The 22,933-nt window shown below is 42.1% G+C and overlaps 1 protein-coding gene across 1 annotated transcript in view; it reads left to right on the forward strand.

The window, feature by feature from the left end:
* Window positions 1–18,332, forward strand: part of SIPA1L1 (signal induced proliferation associated 1 like 1) — a 76,634-nt gene extending 58,302 nt beyond the window's left edge. The window contains exons 14-20 of the mRNA XM_009961052.2: window positions 4,888–5,127; window positions 6,194–6,359; window positions 10,792–11,035; window positions 14,037–14,183; window positions 16,700–16,814; window positions 17,307–17,388; window positions 18,167–18,332. Of these exons, the coding sequence (XP_009959354.1) occupies window positions 4,888–5,127; window positions 6,194–6,359; window positions 10,792–11,035; window positions 14,037–14,183; window positions 16,700–16,814; window positions 17,307–17,388; window positions 18,167–18,310 (1,138 nt within the window). The 3' untranslated portion in view covers window positions 18,311–18,332. The remainder of the gene's footprint in view (window positions 1–4,887; window positions 5,128–6,193; window positions 6,360–10,791; window positions 11,036–14,036; window positions 14,184–16,699; window positions 16,815–17,306; window positions 17,389–18,166) is intronic.
* Window positions 18,333–22,933: the final 4,601 nt, after the last annotated feature.

Below are 22,933 nucleotides of genomic sequence, written 5' to 3' on the forward strand. Positions count from 1 at the left end.
TTTCAGGGAAGATCAGTGATCATCATAATTCGCTGGCCTTGCAGGGCCTGACTGTTGCATTTTTAGGCACCTCTGTGTTGAGTATGCAGCTGAAATACCTACAGACTTGAAGTCTGAGACAATTTTTGCTAATCGCTTTGAGCAAAGCTACGTTTATGCAAGGCTAGATGTTTATGAGACAGTTTAACAACTCCTACAGTAGCTGCAAATAGGGGGTTGTCATAGAGACTGGAATGTAGTGAACTGTCTCCATGTGCTATGTCATGGTAATTTTGACTAAGTAATCTATTAATAGTGGTCCCACTTTGGTTTTCTACCTCTCTTGGTTGGCCATTTTTGGCACTAAAGCTCGTATTCGGTTGCTGTAAGTCCCACCCAGGTCCTTGAGACTGGTGTTTCCAGTAGCTCTGCACTCATGAAGGACTTAAGGAAGTCTGTATAAACCTCTATGTAGAGGAGTTTACTTAGATTTTGTGCAATATCAGCATGCCTCCCTTTCTTGAAGGTGAAAATCTACGTTGTCGTTATCTATCGTTTTATACCTCTTATTTTCAGACAAGCATGTTTACATGCATTTTTTTACGTTCATTGGAATTTACCATGTGCCCTGCAGCACTTGTCTGAACGTAACTAGCAGTAGCATTAAATGCGAGATTCTTACACAAAATGCTGATTGTAATAAAGTTGTCAGTAGCATTTCCATTTGGAAGGTTTTTTTCGGAAGTGACTCAAGGCTGGAAAGCTTACATGGAACTCTTGGAAGCTTTATTGTAAGGCTGTGCCCCATGGGAATGGTATCTTTGTACATCTGAGGTCCTGGTTTCCTCTTCTGAGCACCAAATAGGGTTAGTTTGTAGAAAAGCCAGGAAAATGTAATAGAAAGAAATGTATCTTTGCAGGGTAGGCATACCCTGACAGCTCTCATCTTTGTCTTCTGTAGATATACTTTGCAACTTGATTGCAAGCCTAAGTCTAGGATGTTGTCTCATTATTTATTGTGTGATAGCATTGTGTCTTGAAATATGGTACATTCTCTCATCGATTTGGACTAATTTACCTGATCTTTGTCTGATGATACTGAAACGATTCTCCATGTTTTTTGGGAGGCAGTTACTGAAATTTCCAGATAAAGGTTCCTGAGGCTTTATGGTAGAGAAAACAGTTGGTTTTTTTTTTCCAGTTCCATTTAAAAATGCAGCTCTTTGCAAAGAGGACTAATAGCAATTTGTAGATCATGTGAGGAGCGATACTTGAGAGAGACTGCAGTCCTTGCACCCACATCGTTTATTTTGGTGGAGAAAACCCAGACCGACTTGTGTTCCTTCTTTATTATTTCTTATTTTTGAAAACCAGAACATGTGTTTGATGCCTCACAATAGAGCAAAGGCACATTCTGGGCTAAAAAGCTTTCACTTTGTTTCTCATGGCATCCTCTGTTGGTGGTTGCAGACTGAACAGTGGTAGTGGTGCTGACCTGAGGAAACCCTATGTCCAGCTGTTTGCTTCCAGCTCTCCCATAGCTCTTTCTGTGAAGGCACAACAGCTTGGAGCTGGAGGCTCGTTAAACTGGCACTTCTGAAACATAACCGCAGCTGCCTGCTTCAGGGTGGTGAAGGAGGGGGGACTGAAGGATGATTCTGAACAGGCCACTCTTCATGAAAAATGAACAGCTTAATTGGTGTGTTCCCTACCAGTTTCTAAATTGTTATCCTTTGTTGCTTCTCACTTCTTTACCTTTTGCCTGTGTGTGCCAGAATGTCTGAAACATCTTTAGAGTTGGGGTTCTGAGCAAGAAGAAAAGGACTTTGGCCCTAATAAGAACTTGGTGACAAAAGATGAGAAAATAACCACAAATTAGAGTGTTTGTGTCTATAGAAGACAGGAGCGATAATTAGTGCTCCGATCATTTGATGGTGCATAAAAGAACTTGTACCTGAGAATTGGTGGCAAAATGTAAATTATAGTGATTAACTTTTACAGCAGAGCTGCTGGCTGGGTTTTATTTTTCTTCTCCACGCCCATTCCCAAAGTCCTTCCTGATGATTGTGCAGATTTCTCATAGCATCCCAGGAGAATTGCCTTACGTAGGCCAGTAATTATACAGAATCATTATAGCTGAATGTCAGTAAATGAAGCCATATGCGCTGATGACATCAATTCCCTAGGAAAAAAATAAAATCAAAAACTTTCATTTCCACCTAAACTATGTGATTTCTTATGGTCCTCTTCCAAAACTAAAAGGAAAATCATGGGTATTTCTAAACAAGTATCTTTTTCATTACTTCTAATAATTTTGAAATACTTAAACTGTTACTTAATAATTGTAGAATACTTTTGTGAATGGCTCATCTGCAATTCTTGCAGATTGTAGTGAAGTATTTGAATTTGTCCTTAATTTAATCCTTGATGTCTCAATAATTGAGGTGAGGGACAAACAGTGGCTATCTCTGTGTCCTGAGAATGAGGGCTGAATTTATTCCAGATAATAATCAAGCTGGTCCAGGTGTCTATTACAGTATGAGAAATCCTCTGCACGCTTCCTGGTGTCGAATACTCTGATAACCTCCCATCACTGCCATAGTGATGCTGATGCTGCAGCTCCGATTTAGTTTTTCTAGAGTCTGTCCAAAGCCTTTTGCTCTCCAAATACTCTCTCGAAAATACATGTGTCTGTCCATATCCCATTGGCCTGCCCGCATTCACTTGTACGGTGAAAAGCTTCAGTCACATCCGCAGTTCTGTGCATAGTTCCTGAAGCAGAATAGCCTCCAGAAATACTCTATTGTAAACATTATTATTTTATTGTATATACATATTCATTTTATGTAGAGCATGCTGAATATAATTTTTTACCTTCTTTGCTTAGTAGTATTAAGGATCATCACTGCCGGCCTATCTAGGAGTTGTTACTGGTTTTTATCAAGAGATTCTTTCTCACAACTAGCACTTCCTTGAGAACTACCTGATGGATTAAAGAATTCTGAAATGTGATCAGAACTTCCCTTTTCCTACACTGAAGCAAAAAGACTTCTCTGTTTCTTGAGTGTATTAGAAGGGGATAAAAATTAAGAAAAAATAAAAAAGCCCTATACATTTTTTTTAAAGATGTGCATCTTCCCCAGATCTTGGCGGTTTAATTTTGCAGTGGTGATGCCTCACAGGTGGGCTGGTTTACTCAGCATCTGTAGGCATTTTCTTGCCGTATTGAAAAAGAAGAGAGAACTTCCTTGCTATAAATTATGTTTACTTGTATCTGTTACAAATACAAAGGTTGTGATGTGCAGCGCCAAATATATTTTCCTTTCCTGTATTTTCCCAATCTGCCACGTTTTGTATAGGCCTTTCACTTGTACAGGTGGAGGGAAGAAAAAAAAGAGTTCTGTAATACAGAATCTGTATTATTGTCATTTGATTTGCCTGCATATGGGGAGATGCATCTTGCCCCTGATGTGAGGGGCTTTGCAGCCATCTCCATGTGCATGGGATGGAAGAGTAGGCTGCAGCAGCCGGTGCTGTTTGAGGTGGGAAGGCTACAGTCCGCTCGGATTGCTCGTTAAATCCACAGCACTTAACTGTTGGGACTCATGGTGCTTAACTTGAGCTACATGAAAATGAAACATAGTTGAAGGTGATTTTTTTTTAAACTCTCTCTGCTGTTGATGGAGAGAGTGGAGAAACTCCAAAGCATTAATTCTCCATGTGTATCTGGGACACCTAATTTAAGATGAGGAGAACCACCTGCTAAGAATATTTCTCCATTGACTACAGCAGGTGCCAGACAAGTGGCGTAGATTAGATAGCTGACTTTTATAAGGCTAAATGTAAGTAAGATTATTTTCCCAGGTGGCAACACAAATTTAACCTTAAATTTTTTTCTGTTTCAGTAAGAGATAGACGTGAAAATGCATTGTTTTATTAAGATATGAAAACAGTGAGGAATTTTCTGTTAAGCTAAGAAGAGACTATTCAGTGACTTTATTCAGCCTTCCAGCTGATTTTTATTTCTCAGTCAGAAGCTGTTCTTTACCAAAGGACCATCTGTTTCAAATTCCTTCCTCGCTGTGTTGGATACAGGGATGAAAATGTGGCAAAGTTGTGTAAAGAGCTGGTAGAAAACTGGTCTCCAAATGTATGATATTTCAGTGCTAAGGCTGTACACAACATTTTCCTATGACTTTACTTAGAAATGCCTGACCTTTTAAGGTTGTTACAGTAAATACTGTCTTAAGCCCTAGTGCTCATGATACGATGCAAGTTGCATGAGATTTGATATGAGCATAACTAAAGAGTAGCTCCCATCTAAAGCCCCCCTCCTTCTTACAACAATAAGCTGCAGTTGGTCATCCCAGCTCTTTTCTTCTGTCTAGACAAATTGTGATATATGTTAGAGACCTGCTCAAGAGCCTCTTTTTGCAAATGGTAACTGCTTTTCAGGCAAAATCCAGGAAGTCCTCTTTTGAAAGATGTATGTGTTTCTTCTTTGGTTTGTTGAGAGAGATTTCCTGCTGCTTAAGTTCCTTCAAAACATGTTTTCTCCCACAGCCAAGAATTTCAGCAAGAAATTTGATTTACTTTCTTTTTTGCCAATTCAGCTACAATCTCTTGTATTACTGTTAAGCTACCCAATGGCCATGAACCCTAGGTTTCCCATTTGTTGAAGGGGAATGAGGGGATGGTGGTGTATTGCAACCACAGAAGTTGCTTCCAAAATTTTTCATTGCTATGTGAGATGTTTTTAATGAAACCTTGGTAGAAGGCCCTTGAGAAGAGCGAACTAGTTTTGCTACCTGACCCAGAGCACTTAAGCCCAGAGTTCTGCTTTAAAAATAAACAAGGTGCATATGTACGCATTTGAGGCAAATTTTCTTTCTTACATTTTTCTCCTAGTACCATGAGCTCACGACACTCTGCCAGCCCGGTTGTTTTCACCAGTGCCAGAAGTTCACCTAAGGAAGAGCTTCATTCTGCTACTTCTCCCCAGCTCGCACCTTCTTTCTCCTCCTCCTCTTCCTCCTCATCTGGTCCTAGGACTTTCTACCCTCGCCAGGGTGCTACTAGCAAGTATCTGATTGGATGGAAAAAGCCAGAAGGGACAATAAACTCAGTGGGCTTTATGGATTCAAGAAAGTAAGACTGGTTTTTGGTTCTCTTGGTTGGTTATTTGTTTTAATTGTAAAGAAGCATTGAGATCTGTGATGCTTTTCTGTATAGAAGAGCTCAAGACTCTTTAATAGCATGCTCAGTCTTCTGTAGGACTTAATCTCTAGTCTAGAGTTTTGCAGTTAGGCTTAAATATTTGATAGTTAGTTAATCTTATTCCCTGTTAATTTGTAAAAGATATTTTTTAAAAATCATTTCTAGAGAGCTGTATGGATTTCGGTCCTATTAAAGCTTATCTTTCCTTGGGATGTCTTAAAGGATACTTAAAATGCTGTTTGAGCAAATACTAAAAGTCCACTGAATGTAGACCCTGGGTTTTTCTTGACTCTTATCCATGTAGAGGTGCCATGCATGCTGTGCATTCACTCTGTGGCACTCTGTGTTGCCTTGTTAAGATTGCTGCCAGTATCCAGTCTAACTGGCTTAAAGGAAGCCAAGGTCTCTCTGCGTTACAGTACGCAACCATCTCTTTTGGAAGAGAAACTGAGAAACAACTTACTGGAGAAAATACTGTTTCTTTAAGTCTAGTACGTGGTTCAGAAAGCCCATTTCAAAATAATTTATTAGACCCTTTTGGACTTTCACTGGGTCAAGCACAGTGTCCCTGGATGATACCCAATAACTGGCCGTCAAAAGGAGATGGTGAAACTTTGTGATAACTGCATTATGAAAAGCCAGTTAAAAGATTAAAAGAACTTTGTGATTTGCTGCTTTTGGGCTCATTTGAAGACATTTGTATTTTTTAGTTTTGTACAGAATACATGTTATTTTAATAGATTCGGTCCCTTATTGGGAAAATGTATTACAATAACCTGTAAGTATATTGCTAGTTGATGTTTTTAAACAAGTTTGTTGCTTCAACAGGTATTTGTTAAGGTGAGGCTCTACTGTATTAGCAAAACTCTTTCCCTCCTCCATGCCCCCACCCAGGTTTTTTCTTTGAAAATCTTGAGGGTGCTATAATTCTTGTTTCATTCATGCCTCCTGCCCCAGGGCTTTGAGACCTGAATGTGTCTGTTCCATTTCATTTAAGACGTCACCAGAGTGATGGCAATGAAATGGCCCACCCTCATCTGCGTGCTTCAGCAAGAGATCTTCGAGCATCACCAAAACGAGCATCCAAGTCCACCGTTGAAGAAGAGCTGAAGAAATTGATAGATCTTGATAGCCCAACACCTGAATCCCAGAAGAATTTTAAGGTATGTTAAAGAGAGAGCCTGTCACCTGGATATCTCTTGTCACAGTTCAGTGAAATCTGAGAATAACTGAAGAGCAACACACAGGTCCTCTTCTGATCCAAGTTGTAGTTCTGTTGTTGCAAAATAGAAATGTGTAAAGTTACTCTTTATAAGAATTTGGTGATTGAGTTCATTGCTGCCTGGGCATACCAGCTCATACAGGAAACGCTTCACAGTTGAGAACATGATGAAGGCCATAAAGCTCTAAGATTTCCGCGCAGAAAATGCTGAGTGCTTTCAAAACCATCAAAGCTGAAGCGTTCGTTCATGCAGAGCTTACTTGACTGGACTTTGCATTGGACTCAAGAGTTTCTTATATAGGATCTTCTCTATTCTCACCCAAATCAGGAAAATAAAATGCAAGGCGTTCCCTGAATTCTCATCATGGACAGAAAGTCGTATGTTTGTCACAGACTTGTCTACTAGAGAAATATATTTGGGGAACAGTTTCATTATTACAGTCACTGCAATACTATTACAGTTTTGTGTGCAAATTTAGAGAGACTAGTATGCCAGTTTGCAAAGAGTGTTTAGGACTGTGGACTCATGGAAAATCCTGTGGTGTTGTTCTATGCATTTGAATTCCTCTTCTCTGATTGCATCACTAGACAGTGACTTGTTGACAGTATTGAAACATCTTGCAAAAAGCACACTTTTGTTCCTCTCTAATCCTGTAACTGCACAAGGGCCAAGAATGCTCCCTAAACTTAAGCAAGTATTTATACAGAATAAATTTAGAAACATTTCCTGATGTGTTTCAAAATGTGTATAACACAAAAGTGCATATATTAATTTTAAAAATCCGTCATTTTGAAGAGAATGTCTTGACTTTTACAGTCTCCATATACAGTCAGTGCTTAACAGCCCGGGCTCGTCACCTAGAGCCCAAATGGTTTCTGCAGCAACCGTGCAGAAGAGAGCTGCAACTTCTTTGCTTGTAAAAACCTGAAGTGGCTTATTAAAACTTCTAAGTGCTAGGTTCTGTACACAGATTATTTCAGAGATTACCTTTGAGGCTGGAGGAAAAAAAAAACAAAAACAAAAACAACACAGCCTTGCCAAGGGCAAGGTATCTTTTTAAGTTTGTGGTAGTTCTGAGAGGAGCGGGACGAGGGCGATGCAAGCATCTCCTGTTGGTTGTTTTGAGGAAGGGGATTGTTCTTATTACAAGAAATTCCATTCTGAAAGAGGTGATCTGAAGACTATGAAAAGTGTGTATGTGTCCGAGTTTTTTGTTTTTCTGCTTTGGGGCTAGTGAATCAGTTCTTACCCTGGTCTTTATTTCCTGATGACTGTAACAAGTAGGTTAACTCAAATTACACTTTTGATGAATTTCACTAAATTAATAAGATTCTATCACACCGATAAATCAAGTCTTTTTAATTTTAAAAGTAGCTGTCATTTCTGCCCATTGCATGATTTATATTTCAACTTACAAAAAAGTTGCTCTTGCAGCATCATTTTTTGACAGTTTAAAAAAAAATGAATGATAATGGCCTTCATTAGTTCACTGCACAAAGACCAAAAATCCTCCTCCTTCCCATCTGTTGGCTGTCAAAGGCTTTGTTTTTGAGTAGAATTTGTTCTAGACTGTGATTTTGTGTGTCTTTTTATTATCCTCCCAACTTTTCTTATCTCCTGACCTACTGCTTACGCATTACGTCTTCTCGGACAAGTCACCCTTCTTTTTCTCTTCCCTCTGCTCTATTACCAGAAGACAATTCCTACTTGTATTGCCTCTGTTCCGACTCCATCAAGTGTTTATCTCTGTGAAACCTTTTCATCTAAATGTCTGATACTAACTGGTGGTTCCAGCTCCTACTTCTTTAAATGCCAAGTGAACTATAGCACCCTTGAGTAAATGCTGCTTGACTTAGCAGCTCTTTCTTTTCCTTTGGCACTTCAGGACAAGTACTGGGAGATTTCACTGCACCATAACGTGAACCTGCTGATTGAACTTTTAAATTTCAGAATAAAAAAGCAGCTTGATCCTCAGTGTAACATAGTGACAACTGTGTACCAGTTGTCATTTCTGTAGTGTTCACTGTATAGGAAAGTTCGTACTGTGATGGGCATGTCCTGAGGGAGGCAATGCAGAAGGGAGACTTTGACATAACAGAAAGTTGGCATGGGACATGGCTTCTCTTTCCTTCCTTGTCTTTTGATGGTAGCAACTTTTTGGAATTAATCTTCACAGAACAGCAGGGGTTGGAAGGGACCTTTGGAGATCATTAGTCCAACCCCCCTGCTAAAGCAGGTTCACCTAGAGCAGGTTGCACAGGACTGTATCCAGGCGGGTTTTGAGTATCTCCAGGGAAGGAGACTGCACAACCTCCCTGGGCAGCCTGTTCCAGTGCTCTGCCACCCTCAGAGTAAAGAAGTTTTTCCACATGTTCAGGTGGAGCTTCCTGTGCTCCAGGTTGTGCCCGTTGCCCCTTGTCCTGTCACTGGTCACCACTGAAAAAAGCCTGGCCCCGTCCTCTCGACACCCGCCCTTTAGATTTTTATAAGTGTTGATGAGATCCCCTCTCAGTCTTCTCCAGGCTAAACAGACCCAGGTCTCTCAGCCTTTCCTTGTAGGAGAGATGCTTCAGTCCCCAAATCATCTTCATAGCCCTCTGCTGGACTTGTTCCAGTAGTTCCCTGTCTCTCTTGAACTGGGGGGCCCAGAACTGGACACAGCACTCCAGATGTGGCCTCAACAGGGCAGAGTAGAGGGGGAGGAGAACCTCCTTCCACCTGCTGGCCGCACTCTTCTCTATGCACCCCAGGACACCATTGGCCACCTTGGCCACAAGGGCCCATTGCTGACTCATGGGTAACTTGCTGCCCACCAGAACTCCCAGGTCCTTATCTGCAGAACTGCTCTCCAGCAGGTCGACCCCCAGCCTATACTGGTGCATGGGGTTATTCCTCCCCAGTGCAGGACCCTGCACTTGCCATTGTTGAACCTCATTAGATTCCTCTCTGCCCAGCTCTCCGGCCTGTCCAGGTCTCGCTGAATGGTAGCACAGCCTTCTGGCGTGTCAGCCGCTCCTCCCAGTTTAGTATCATCAGCAAACTTGCTGAGGGTGCACTCTGTCCCTTCATCCAGGTCGTTGATGAATACGTTGAATAAGACTGGACCCAGTACTGATCCCTGGGGAACACCACTAGCCGCAGGCCTCCAACTAAACTCAGCACCACTGATCACAACTCCGAGCTCTGTCCTTCAGCCAGTTCTCAACCCACCTCACTGTCCACTCGTCTGTCCCACACTTCCTAAGCTTCCCTATGAGGATGTGGTGGGAGACAGTGTCAAAAGCTTTGCTGAAGTCAAGGTAGACAACATCCACTGCTCTCCCCTCATCCACCCATCTGGCAGTTTTCTTCCACTGTGTAGTACCAACAGTCCCTCCTTCACGCTCTTCTCCCACCTTACAGTGTGGGATTCTGATCACAGGAATAGAGTACCGTCTGTTTAAAGATTTTTATCCTCTTTCTGAGAAGAGAGAACTATTTTTATGTGCAAACGAGCAACTATTTATAATGTTCAGTCACTCTTTCTGGAAATCATATTATCATCTTTTTTGTTTAAACTTGCTTACAGAGCAAATGTGGGAGGTGAGATCTTCCTTTCTGTTTGCCATTTCTCCATGAAAGCCTTTGGACCAAGTTTCAACCAAACCATAAAGAAATGTTATGTCTTAGAGACAGCTGTGTTGCTACAGGTTTCATGAAAATCAGTGTCTCTGCTGATGGGAATGGTTATGCATTCTTTGATAGCAGCTCGCTGGCGCTGGCCGGAGAGTATGTAACTCCAGGCTAACCACAGCATTGCTTTCTACTGTGTGGAGCATGGAGGAAGCTGTGATGACGTTGGGGGTGAAACACAAGTTCTCTTACTCATGGGACTATTTATTTAATTTTGATTCAAATCCTTCTGAAGAATCAAAGCGGTGGTGGGTGTTCCTCGTTGTTCAGTAATATGAGACTTTTAATTAGTTGGCATTTACTGGTGCTCTGCCTGAGGGAAGGCGGCCTCCCCTGGGCACAAGGGAGAGCTCTGGCTTATGCAGCATTCAGTCTGTTTCTGTAAATGTTCTCTCTGCTACAAGTCAACTCTAGAATCCGTGAGGGCTGCCTGAGATTTCCCCTTCAGGAGAATTTTGAAGAGTATTCAAAAGGTAGAATGTGAAATAGGCTAAAAAAGACCTATATATGTTATCTAGTTATAATCTCCCTCAAAGCAGATTCCTTTATTCTTTTTCCTATCCACTCTGCAAAAATACTGTTGACACTTACTTTCTTATTTAAAAAAAAGCTTTAAAAACCAATTTCAACAAAGATGTCAAAAGTTTCTTATTGATTTTTTTTTTCTTATTTCTTTTTATTTGTTCTTATTAATGTATAGTCACACACTCTGTCCTGTCAGTCTCCCTTTCCCAGCACTCCTACCACAAGGCGTGCCTTGCAAAGGACTTTGTCAGATGAGAGTATTTACAGTGGTCAAAGGGACCACTTCTTCACCTCGCGGGCCTCGCTCTTGGACCAAGCCATGCCAAATGATGTCCTATTCACCAGCACATACCCTTCTCTCCCAAAGTCGTTGCCATTACGGAGACCATCATATACTTTGGGAATGAAATCACTACATGGTAAGCGTCTTTCCCATTTTTCTACTTTCAAAGGAATCCTTTGTGAATCGTGTTAAGGGGAAACGTTTATTACAGCAATTAGGACTTCCATCTTGATTTTGCTAAAATGAGTCAAGTCACACGCCTGAAAATATAAAATAGGACAGGAATATTATTTTTTTTTCCTCACTTCAGTGGGTGTAAGACTGCATGACTGGTCATGTAGTTTACCTTGTGAAGGGAGCATAAAAATTTGCTTCATTGGCTGTAAGTTTTCACCATTTCTTCCAGGAGTCATCTGGACCAGTTGGACCAATAGGCAAATAATGCATGCCTGGTTATCCACCAGTGACAACTGCAGGTGTCAGTTCCTTTAGTGTGGAGTTATGGGAACAAAATACTATTCAGAAAATAATTATATAAAAGTGGATAAATACTAGTGAGCATTTGGATGTACAACTGCACTAGCTACAGCTTTTATTGCACTGTTTTTAAATTCACTCCCTTACCCTGTTCTTTTTACAGGACTTGAGTTAGTTACTTTTCTTGTTAGCTATTGATGTGCAACTAAAGTTACTTGGTAAACTGCTGTCAAGAAAACGCTCTGCTTTCCCCCATGAGTTTACTGAAAAGTCTCAGTAGGACTGTCTGATAGGTTGTGTGTTGCTGCGTGTAGATGTCTCAGTTGGTGAGAAAGGGAATTTTCACAGGTTCCTGCTGTACCTCGTAACTAAAAGTGTACTAAATGTGTTTTCCAGAAATAGAGCTAGATCGCACAGTGCAGGATTCTGCAGTGTTTTCTGAGGAAGTACATATCTGCTCTGATTTATTCATGTTTTGGTATGTTTCAAGAGGAAAGTTCAAGGTTATCAATAGATTCAACGTGCTATAGTGGGCCCTAAGCACGATCTGTATTTAGATACACAGGATACATTTGACAGTGAAGGCTGCTGAAGAAATCTATTTTAAATTCTTTTCATCTGTCTGTGATCACCAGGCATCAGTTTTCAGTGTTGAACCTGACATTTTCATGAGCTGTTGTTTCTGTATAACATGTTTCTTGCCTAAGAGTTAGGAAACTGGGTTCTCTTCACTTCTGCTTTTTGTATGCACTAGAATAACTTTGCAGACTTGGTTGCACTTGTAACTGGCTGGTGGATTTGGCTTCTGAGGGCTTGGGGTCAGAAGATTAATGATGCCATCTAAGAAAAAGTGGAAAGCGGCACTTGGTCTCTTTTCATCTAATGCCTGTATTTTCCAAAAAGAAAACCACAAAACCTTCCTTCACTGTCACATTCTCTTCCACACTGAACCGATTACTCCTCCTAGCCCATAAGCTTTCTACATTGGTCAACAAAACAAGATTTTCCATTTTCTATAAAATGTAGGGCCTGCATGATAAAAGGAGCAGCAATTTGAGTGGCACACGACTTGCCTCCCTCCACACACTTGGCTTTGCTGAGGGAAGGATTAAGTAGGGCTGGATATTTAATACCACAAGTATTTGTTGGCTTCCAGCTATTCTAAATTCTTTCAATTCAAAGATCTTATTAACCAAGAAATGCCATTCCAGAGCACCTTCATTTGTTTTGAAGAGGGAAAACAATGAGCTAAAAATATTCTTACTTTACTCATCTGTCTTAATTCCAACTCACACTTTTAAAACAGGTCATTTTTCAAATGGTTAGGTTTTTCTTCTCATTCTGTGTATCTTTTCACTAACGGTAAATATTTTCATGTTAAGAACTTCCCAAATAACTGCCCTCTTTTGGGGAGATAATACAAGGATCCTCAGTGTTAATACTGAGCTGAACTTAACGTTTATAAAAAGTAAATACACACAGAGACCAAAAAAAAAAAAAAAATCAAGATTTTTGAGCAAAGATGTGAATGCAGTGTAGCTTTTCTGGTCGTTGTTTCCCAGGCAGCAATATTGTTTAGCTAAAGTTACTAGAAAGGCATTTTAGTTATTGAAGTTATATAGTTGTTAGACTATCAAAAGCAACACAAGCTACTGGCGTTTGTCTTCCAACGGGCTTGTGTCCTGCCTACCACGCTTTCTTTCTGGTCCAGATGTGTTCTTCTCTGTACCCTTCTCTGCAGCTTCCTCCCAGGTGCCCAGTCCATCTTCTCACCCCTACGTCGCTGGTGCGTCTAATAACACCTACAAGTTATTCAAAACTTTCTTCACGCCCTGCAGAGGGCTTGAGGAAGCAAGTTGTTGCTGCTTCTGAGCTTACACAGGTGCTGACTGACCAGACATTTTTGATTGTTCAGCCAGCAAACTGAAATAAAGTAGATAATTGTTGGTTCACAATTTGGTCTTTCCCTAATTAGTGGCAATAATTCAAGTGTTTCAATTTGCTAGGCACCAATTTGCACAAAAATTACAGGGACTTTATATCCCCGTTCAAGCATGCCAATGCTTTTTTCCATAGCGAGCCATGTAGCAGCTTAAGGGTGGGTGTGGGTATTTTTCAGTAAAGATGAAGAGATTTCACTAAACTGCTCAGGGATGTGCAATGCTTTGGAAGTCATTTTAAGGATTTTCTTGTTGTGATTCATCTTGGTAGGTCTAAGTCTGCTCCCGTTGGTTTACGAGAGTGTAAAGAGAGGAGGAAAATAACTCCGCATTTTTACAGGAGCAAATAGGTGCCAGGGAGTGTAGGAGCCCCAGCAAGATGCAGAGCCCTCCAAAGTATTTTCAGCTTGTGCAGAGGCAGGAATCATTGGCTAGAAGAGTACTGCCCCCAGCCCCAGTGCTGCGGAGAGGCAGAGATTGGCTTTTGAAGTGCTAAGCTGCAAAGATTCAGGCAGGTTAGAAAGGAGCTGAATGTCCTGCTGAGAAGCGCTGTCTCAAAAAATGTGTGGTATCTGGTCAACTGCAGTTGATCAAATATTCTACTGAGTTCTGGTTCCAAAAGTGCTGTCCCAGAAAAATTAAAAACAGGAATGCGTTAGTATTAAGAAAGGAATTTTGGGGGGGTTTATGGCATTTATAATTTGTTCTGCATTACTCTAGGAGAGTTTTCTGCCTCAGACAGCTCCCTCACTGATATCCAGGAGCAAAGACGGCAGCCCATGCCAGACCCTGGTCTTATGCCATTGCCTGATTCTGCCTCCGATCTGGACTGGTCAAACTTGGTAGATGCTGCCAAAGCCTTTGAAGGTAAGTTTTCAGAATATAATACTTAAAAAGCTGGTCTTTGTGTGTGCGTGCTTCATTAAGGAGTGGGTTTGGGTTTTTGTTGTTTTCTAAATTTTCTCTTGCTTTTTTTTGTTGTTACTGTTTCTACTTAGTCTGAAGCTTAAGCTTATTTAAAATAGCAGCTCAAGTCTTAACATCCTAAAACTTTGTGTGTAATACTCGGGTACCATTTCTTCATACTGGAATGAAATCCCTCTGTGCTACAGTTTGGCCAAATCTTTGTGAAACTGGCCACTTCTCATTTCACATAGTGCAGTTGCAGGCATCCGAGCTAGGGTGGAAAAGACATCAGGCACAAAAGTGCGAAAGAGAAGTCAAATAGCAGGGGAAAAGCGTACGAGCACACTAATGATTGCTTGCTTACCGCACTAGCAAGGGGTTTATGTAGCGCAGCTGAAGTGTGCTGCCAAGGTAATTTGGGAAATACGCCCTGTCGGTATACACTTTTCCATTGCCGTTCTTCTCTTTGCATACTCAGAATACATAGACTTGCACATAAGTGTTGTTTCATCCTCTGACACTTTCCATCTCCTTGTCAGTTAGTAAACTGAAGAGACCTATAAGCTGCCTAGATGTATTTGAATTTAAAATTAAATACACTTCAGCCCAAAGCGAGCTTACCTTACAGATACTATAATCCAGTAGAAAAGTATTCTAGGTGCATTAAACAGAATTGCCTTTTCCTAATCTCTGCATAAATGCTGTCCCACCCTCATGGAAGTGTATTCGCTAATCCTGAATCTTTCAGACATTGCTCTGCATGGTTGGAGAAGGCTGTGAAGTAGCTTGCTTCCTTGGCTGCTCTCTGATAGTAGCCGTATACATCATTAAGGCGGTGCATGTCCAAGCTGGTGTTCAAGACGTGCACATGTGCTCTGCCCTATTGCCATAGGAGCTGTAGGATCAGCAGCTCTCATGTTCCTGCTGTGCAGTCTTGGGAAGGAGTATTCAAAGTAATCGTTAGTCCTCAAGAGGAGGTGAATTTGTAGCGATGGCTTTTTCACCACCACATAGGGATGAAACCCAGCTTTTAATGCATTTCACTGTGGTGGGCAATTTCTGTTTAAAAGATCCCTTTTTTTTTTTTGTTAGATTTATTTGACTGTCCTCATTAACCTGAATCGCTCACTTTTGTAGGCCCCAAACTCACTTGTGTTTCTCTTTAGAAGTGTGAACAAAGTCAGTGTGGTGAAGGTGAAGGTAAGGGTAAGAAACTGACAGTTCAGATGAAGAAAAGCTGGGGTAATGTCTTGGCTGGCACCTTCATCTCACTGCTGTAAAAATATATTCAGATTTGACTTGGAGAGGAAAGAGCTGTCTGATGTCAATATCATCCCAGTCTCTAGTCTCCGCCAGGTTGCCAGTAGGGATTGACAAGTACCAAGCAGCCTAAATTCTGATTTGTGATCCTGGACACCTCTCTTCCGCATTGTTGGTTGGTGTCTTCAGCACAAGCCCCTGAAGTTACAAATAGTGGTATCTGCAACCAGCTGAAACAAAATCTGCCTGGATCCCTGAGCTACACCAATCTTCAGTATTTTCATTCAAAGGAAAAAAGAGAAGAGCAGGAAAAGTTCCATCAAATACCAAGGCACGTTAATTTTAGCCTTGTTGAAAGCACAGAATAAAAATTTGCCAAGCAGAAAAAGATGATACTGTTCTGTTTCCAGAAGAGACCAGCAGCTGCTGAGGGAGAGACATGTTACTTTATTAAACTAAGAAGTGTTTATGTTACTGTTTGTGCTAGGGGACTCCAGAGGTAGGGGCAGTTGGTAGTTTACAGTCACACTACCTGTGATAGTGATGTAGAGGTGTGTTAAAACATCTGAGCAGTTACAGCACAAAAAAGTAGACATGAGGCTGGAAAGAGGTTTTGTGTTTCAATCTGGAAACGTTTTTCTTAAGGCATAAGGCAAAAATTTCAGGTTCTGAAAAATTACATTGGTCGCTTTGCTTTTCACATGTAAATTGTGCACAGTGAGCTTTTCTTTCCTCAAGATAAAGGGGTTCTTTATCATCTGAAGGAAGCTAAATATAGTTCCTGAGTTACCGGGTAGTGTCATGCAGTTGTACCCAGGAAGTTGTGCACAGCGCGTGTTGTTCCACTTGGCTTCTTGCCTCTCTTGGAACTGGCCTTGGGTGGACTCTGCAAGCGCTGCTGGGGTACCTCTGCTTTGCACTCTCTAGCTTCCCCCTCCTGGAGAGCTTCTTAGCCTGAGGGTGGTGCATGATCTGTGTGAGCATGCAGTGCTGTGCCAGAGCTAGCACTTGCTTGTTGAATCCCATACAGTGGAGAATCTGGTACAAACATTTGCAATGCCAGCTTGCTCCTGTCAAGTGGATGTCATATCACCTTATCTTGCTTGAAACAGACTTCTCAGATTGCTTTGAGATCCTGCAGTCCAGCTGTTGTGCTGTGCCCAAACAGATAATCATTACTGCTGCAACTGTTTTCCTCTGTATGTTTGCCTTCTCAGTTCAGCGAGCTTCATTCTTTGCTGCTGCTGATGAAAATCACAGACCCGTGAGCGCTGCCTCCAGCAGTGATCAGGCTGAGGACCAGCTTACTGCACAGATAAAGCCTTATACAGGGTAAGTAAATACACAAGATACGCTCCGCATCTTCCTCAGCTACAAACCAAGGAAAAGAGTAGGAACATCTCTATTTGGAAGCCATCTCCAGGCTTCACAGAACTCTTCACAAGTTCTGATGAAGATGGTGGTGGGAAGTGAAAACAGAAGAATCCTAAGTCCAGTTGAACCTTTTTGCAGGTTCTTTCCTGTCTGAGATGTTCATGAATATGTCCAAAGCAATGGTAATTGAAGGCACGTGTAATGAGTAGAAGTAGGGAGAAGTCAAGTGATGGGATGGCCCAAATTAATCATGAGTTAAATTCTGTTGATTGATGTGCTGCATGTGTTCCATGTACTTTTTGTTAGGTTCTTTTTGTTCATTTTCTGAATTCTTGGCGTACCTGAGCACATACCTATGTAAAGCCACTTGCTGTAGCCAAGGCTGTTAGCTACCCTATGTGAAGACAGTAAATCATAGTGATTCCTGTTCTTGTTTCCTGCTTTCAACAGTAAAGAATCTCCTCCAACTCTTGCCTCTAAGGTGGACCAACTGGAAGGTTTGCTGAAGATGCTGCAAGAGGATTTAAGGAAGGTAAATATTTCATCTACAGAAAATCTGTAAGACAATATGTTTAGTGCTGATAGATGATGCTAATAACTGTGTAATCCAGCTTTGCCATGCCTCAGCCTGTAACAGTCTTAGCCTTGTATGAGAAAAACACATCTCTTTACTACTATTCTCAGGCCATACTTCTAATTATGCAAGGCTAGAGCAGAGTGTCTCAATTTTTAGGCATCTGATTCCTCTGCTTGAATTAGGAGAGAGATTCAGATTCCTGCACTCCTCATTCAGGTGACACTGCAAACGGCTTGAAGTCAGTCCATGTAGGTATAGCCTGCTGATGTTGAAAAGCTGACAGTATTCTCTAAACATACAGTTTCTACTGTGGAAACTTCCTGTACTGTGTTAGTGCCTGCTTGAACCAAGAGGGATCAGCTGTGGTCAGGTGAAAAGTCTCTTAGCTGGGGGAGTATTTGCAGGAACACGTCCTGTCCCTTATTTAGGTAACCATCAGCAGTTGTACATACACGGGGTACCTACAGGACCAGGAACGCACAATTTTATTTTACTGCTTGGGGAGCCAGCTTCTGTATTAGAATTTACTACAGAGAAATCCTGCTCATTCTAGCAAAAGGTGAGGAATGAAACGTCACGGATGTCCCCGAGGTGTAAAAACACGTGTTGCTGCACATAAAATCCTTATAAAGAACAAGACTCATGCTCTCCTAAGAGATTCTTGGCTCTCTGTATAGGTAGGAAGCATGACCTAAAATTCCCACTAAGATCTGTATTTTTCCTCATGCCTAAGGAAAAAGAGGACAAGGCCAGTCTTCAGGCTGAAGTGCAACATTTGCGGGAGGACAACTTGAGGTTACAGGAGGAATCCCAGAATGCTACTGAGAAACTGAAGAAATTCACCGAGTGGGTTTTCAACACAATTGATATGAACTGAGAACAGTGTATGGGGAAGGAAACTATCTGTTATGAATATTATTACTGGGACTTAAGCTTTAATGCCACCTTAATCATGACATGTGAAAGTATAGTCAGAGCACTTCCCTGTCCTTCATCCTCCAATAACCCTTTTTTGCATCTCTGCGTGCATTCAGAACAATTGCAGATCAACAATTGATGTCTGCCTTTTGTAGAAAAAACAAAGTAAATAATTTTAAAAAGGTAAAATAAAAGTTTAACTGCTAAAATGTGAATGTCTATTTTTTGCACATTGTCTCTTTATCTGTTATGTACAAAATGATTTGGAGACGGGATCAGGCTTGTTGTTCCATCTGCCTCCGTTTCCATTAACTCCTTTCTCTCTGTTTCAGGTAATCTGCTTTTCCTTGCAGCTTTGGCAAATATTACGACATCTAGAAAATTAGAAAGAAATGTTTATTTTACTGCTCTTCTTACATTGTTTTCTGAAGTATGCCTCAGACAAGGGGGTGTAATGCAATGTTTTAGGTGTCTCCTTAGCAATTTGCGCTTGATTGCTAGTGCTACCTTCCCATACATTACAGAGAACGTGTGTCCGTAGCGTATGGTACAGTACGACCAGCATCATAACCTTTGGAGAGAGACTAGAGACGTGAGCCGTGGGTGAGGCGTGTTATCACGCATCTATTGCATTAGCATTTCTGGTAGCCTTTGTTTCCCGTGGAAACAATGGCTGCAAGTAACTTTAGGAACAGCAGAACGAGGCATACTGCAGTCCATGCTGCATCAGGCAGGCTGAGAGATACCGAGGATGGTTGCTGTACCGCTTAAGCACCATCCCCTTCCCTTCCAGGAGAATCTGTTACTTGCGTATGTGCAGGAGACTTAGGCTGAAGTTGTCAAGAGATGAAGCTTTCCCCTGACCTGTTTCCATGAAAATCCACACAAACCATCACTGTGCACCTGCCTGCCCATTCTGCTTCTCTGGACCTCAAATCACAACAGATTTGAGAAATGTTTATTCAGCTTGTGTTATATTACATGAGAGGTCTCATAAATCTTTTACTATGGTAGACAGAGGAATATGTAAAGGTGAATTAGAGAAGTGTATTTTTCAAAGTACTGGGATAGGATTGGAGCTCCGAAATCCCCAATCCCCAGTGAAACTGTCTAGCATGAGATTTCCCAAATTGCCTCATGCCAGGAAAGTTAATTTCTTGTTCTTTGAAGGAACAGCTAGCTTGCCACAACACGTTACCTCTCCAGAAAATACCTTTTAGGTGTCAGAATGCGACTTCTAAGTGCCGCAGTCTGCACAGGCACTGAACCGTGCAGTGTGCTGAGAAACCTTTTCTACTCCCTTCTGAGGATACAGTCACTACTTTGATAAATAATTGCCTTGCATAAAGTGCAGCATATTTGGGGGTTAATTTCAAGACCATCCACTCCCTCCTCTTTACAAAATAGACAGATTAAAATCATTGGACATAGTCTTGTCCCAGAAACTTCCACGCTCTTTTCAAATCCTTTTTTCATGCTCTTTAATCTTGCTCCACACAAGTACACACTACACTTCAACCTCAAACTTCATTTGTGATGCTAATCCCCATGGAGTTCTTCTCTAATGTTTTGTCATGGAAATGGATCTCTTTGGAACTATTTCTGGAGTGCTTTTGTAAAGGTTTAGAATGTCTTGGGTTTTTTAATGACTTGTATGAAGGAGATTTATATAATGCTTGATATTATTTGTAAATGGGAAATATTGCTAACATCTCTGAGCATCCTGAAGTCTTGCTTTTATTCTCTTTTATTTTTCAGTTTGGTTTTTATTTTATTTCAAAAAATATTTTGGGACTTGGGGCAGACTATTTATTAGAGTTTTGCAACAGAGTTCTTCTTGTATGATGCCACTGAAGGCTACTTGTAAAATTCTGACAATAAAACTCATTTTAAAGGCTCTTCTAAATAATTTTCTTCTGATTTTGTTGGGTTTGTTGTTTAAGACTTTCCAGAGTGTCCATTTCTCCCTGCTTTCTTCTTGTACCACTTTTCGTAGTGCTCAGCGATACAAAAGTTTCATGCTCTATCAGATTTCTACTGTTTATCCCTTTGAAGGCCGCTAATTGGTATGTATACACGCACTTCATCCCTTGAATTCTTACTTGTATTACTGCACAAATGTCTTTTCTTCCCCCATGTACAAGGTTTTGCTACCTTTAACAGTGACTCTGAGCTTCACCAGGCTGTGATATGGTAAAGGAGGGGCAGTGATTTTTTTTTTTTTTTAATCATTTAACAGGATTTTGGAACTTACTTGGAAAAATTGAAGCCAAGTTAGGTCAAAACCAGACTTGCCTGGTATATCCACCCAAGGGCGCACACAGCTTTCAGCATCCCAGAGCCAAACCTGTCAGCTGCCACATTAGCTGTTAGGTGCATTTTGTTACCCAGATCCCCTCCCTTGACTCGGGAGGTGGCCTTGGACATGTTTTGAACAGACCTTTTTTTTGGCCCGGTGGATCACCGTTCTGCGTGGCTCAGAAATGTGGAACTCGGTCAGTCTGCAGGAGAGCGTCTCCCAGGTTCACTGAACGGATCCTTAAAAAGCACATGGGGAAAGAAAACCCATCTTTTTCTAGCAGTGAAGTACCCAACCAAGAGAGCTCTGAAGCAGCAAGAGCAAATGGAAGCATCTGATTGAAAAATAGGTGTTGAATCTTGGAAAGAAAACTAGATGCTGTCTTAACCATTTGTAATCAGATACTGGTAACTGAGTTGAAGCAGAAAGTTTCCTGCAGGTCAAGGAGTTGCCCTGCCCCGCGTTCATAATGAATTCACGCCAGAGGTTCCCATGCTCCACCATTTACGCTGCTAGGTCAGCCTCCACCAGGGCAAGATCTGACTCGCAGGCATCTCCTCACAGCCTGAGTAGTTACTGGCCTCAGCAGAAGGTGGGTGGCTGCAGGAGGAGTGTGGGTAACAGGGGCTCTGCCTTCCTATTTCACCCATTTCTCCCAAGAAAGTGAAGTTTTGTATTCCTGGAAAACAGTTTTGTATCCCTTGTCTGTGTTCCAGTGCAAAGGTACTGCTCTCCCTATGACGGCGTTTTGGATAGCCAGATGTGGCTGGTACAACAGCAGAGGGCTGCCTTCTCTCAAAACCCCCAAATCAGGGGGGTCACCATGGGGGGACTTCAGCTTGCATGGTCGATAGTACTCTACCAGAAGTGGAGCAGGGTGTAGGTAATGGGTCACAGGGTAGTGGCTGTGATAAGCAGCGAGCTGTAAGGCACGCAGGAGGTGGGATTGCCAAGGGAGAGGCTGGTGGAAAGGGTACTGGGGAGCCGGTATGGGGTTAGGGGAGAGATGTTCTGGGGATGAAATGCAACACATCCAGGTTTTACTCCTAAAAATGTGGTTCCTGTAGGAAGCTGTGTTCCAGACCCAATGAATGGGTATGGTGAGGAAGCCTTTCCCCCAGCTTCTCCTTCTGTGGGAAAGATCCCCATGAACCAGGTGCAATTTGGGAGGGCTGTCTTGTCTCTTTTTAAAAGCTTTACGTAATGCTTCTCTCATGTCCTAGTGCCTTCTTTTGGGTAGACGGTTAACAAATCTTCTTTTAAAGCAGTCAGCTGTCTCCTAGCAGACACTTCAGCATGGTGTCAGTCCTGTATGTGAGCAACTTGCTTTGCTGCAAGACAGCAGGGGAGCAGAGGCGGTTTCTGTTTACTAGCTGGTATGACATCCAAAATCGGATTCCCTGGAGGAGAGATGACACTGTCCCTCCTCCACCACTGCAGCTAGAGCAGAGGCATGGGCTTTGCTGAGGTGGTTACTAATGGAACAGAGCTGGGCAATGAAATGATGAGGCTTGTACAGATGCTTTCACCTCTTCCTGATGTTAGCTGTGGTGAGGAAAGTGTTGCTGTGCTGTTGGAGGCAATGCTGAAGGGGAAGAAAGCTCAGAAATATTTGCTTCAGAGCTCTGCAGGAAGAGCCCTTTCCCTAGCAGAGGTTTCAGCTTTGGCTGGGTGTGAGGGGAGCAAAGATGAGGCGTTTGTGTGAGTTGGATTTGTTGGAGGCCAAGGTCTGGATTTGGAGCCCTACTTGGTATGCAAGGTCACAGCAGGCAAGTCCGGCTTCTGCATTTGCATGGACCTGTCTCCCTCCAGAAGGTGATTTCAGTGTGTTACAACCAGCTTGTGTTTCTCCAGGCATTGGTGTCTGATTTAAAGTGGGCTGGGCTGTTTGTGGCATGGCAAAGTGTGGCCAGCTCAAGTGGGATCTCCTGCAGGGAGTGAAACTGGGGTGCTGCAGCAAGCTGCACGGCTTTCCCAATCCGCAGGGCTGGGGCTGTAGAATTTCTGTTCTATCACAAGGTAACTCAGCTTGGAAGTATCCTCAGGAAGTCTCTTGTCCAGCCTCCAACCAAAGCAGGGTCAGTCTGAGGTCAGACCAGGTTGCTCAGGACTTTTATCCAGTTGGATCTTTGGGAAAAAAACCTCCAAGGATGGAGACTGCACAGTCTGTGTGGGCAATGCATGACTGTCCTCATCATGAAAAAGTTTTTAGCGGGGTTATTAGAAACGTGTAACCTCGGCAGCAGTTGCAGGCTACGTTTTGCCTCCATTCTTCCAAGAGCT

The sequence above is a fragment of the Leptosomus discolor genome, chromosome 3, assembly GCF_034619465.1.
Source record: "Leptosomus discolor isolate bLepDis1 chromosome 3, bLepDis1.hap2, whole genome shotgun sequence".
Taxonomy (NCBI): domain Eukaryota; kingdom Metazoa; phylum Chordata; class Aves; order Leptosomiformes; family Leptosomidae; genus Leptosomus; species Leptosomus discolor.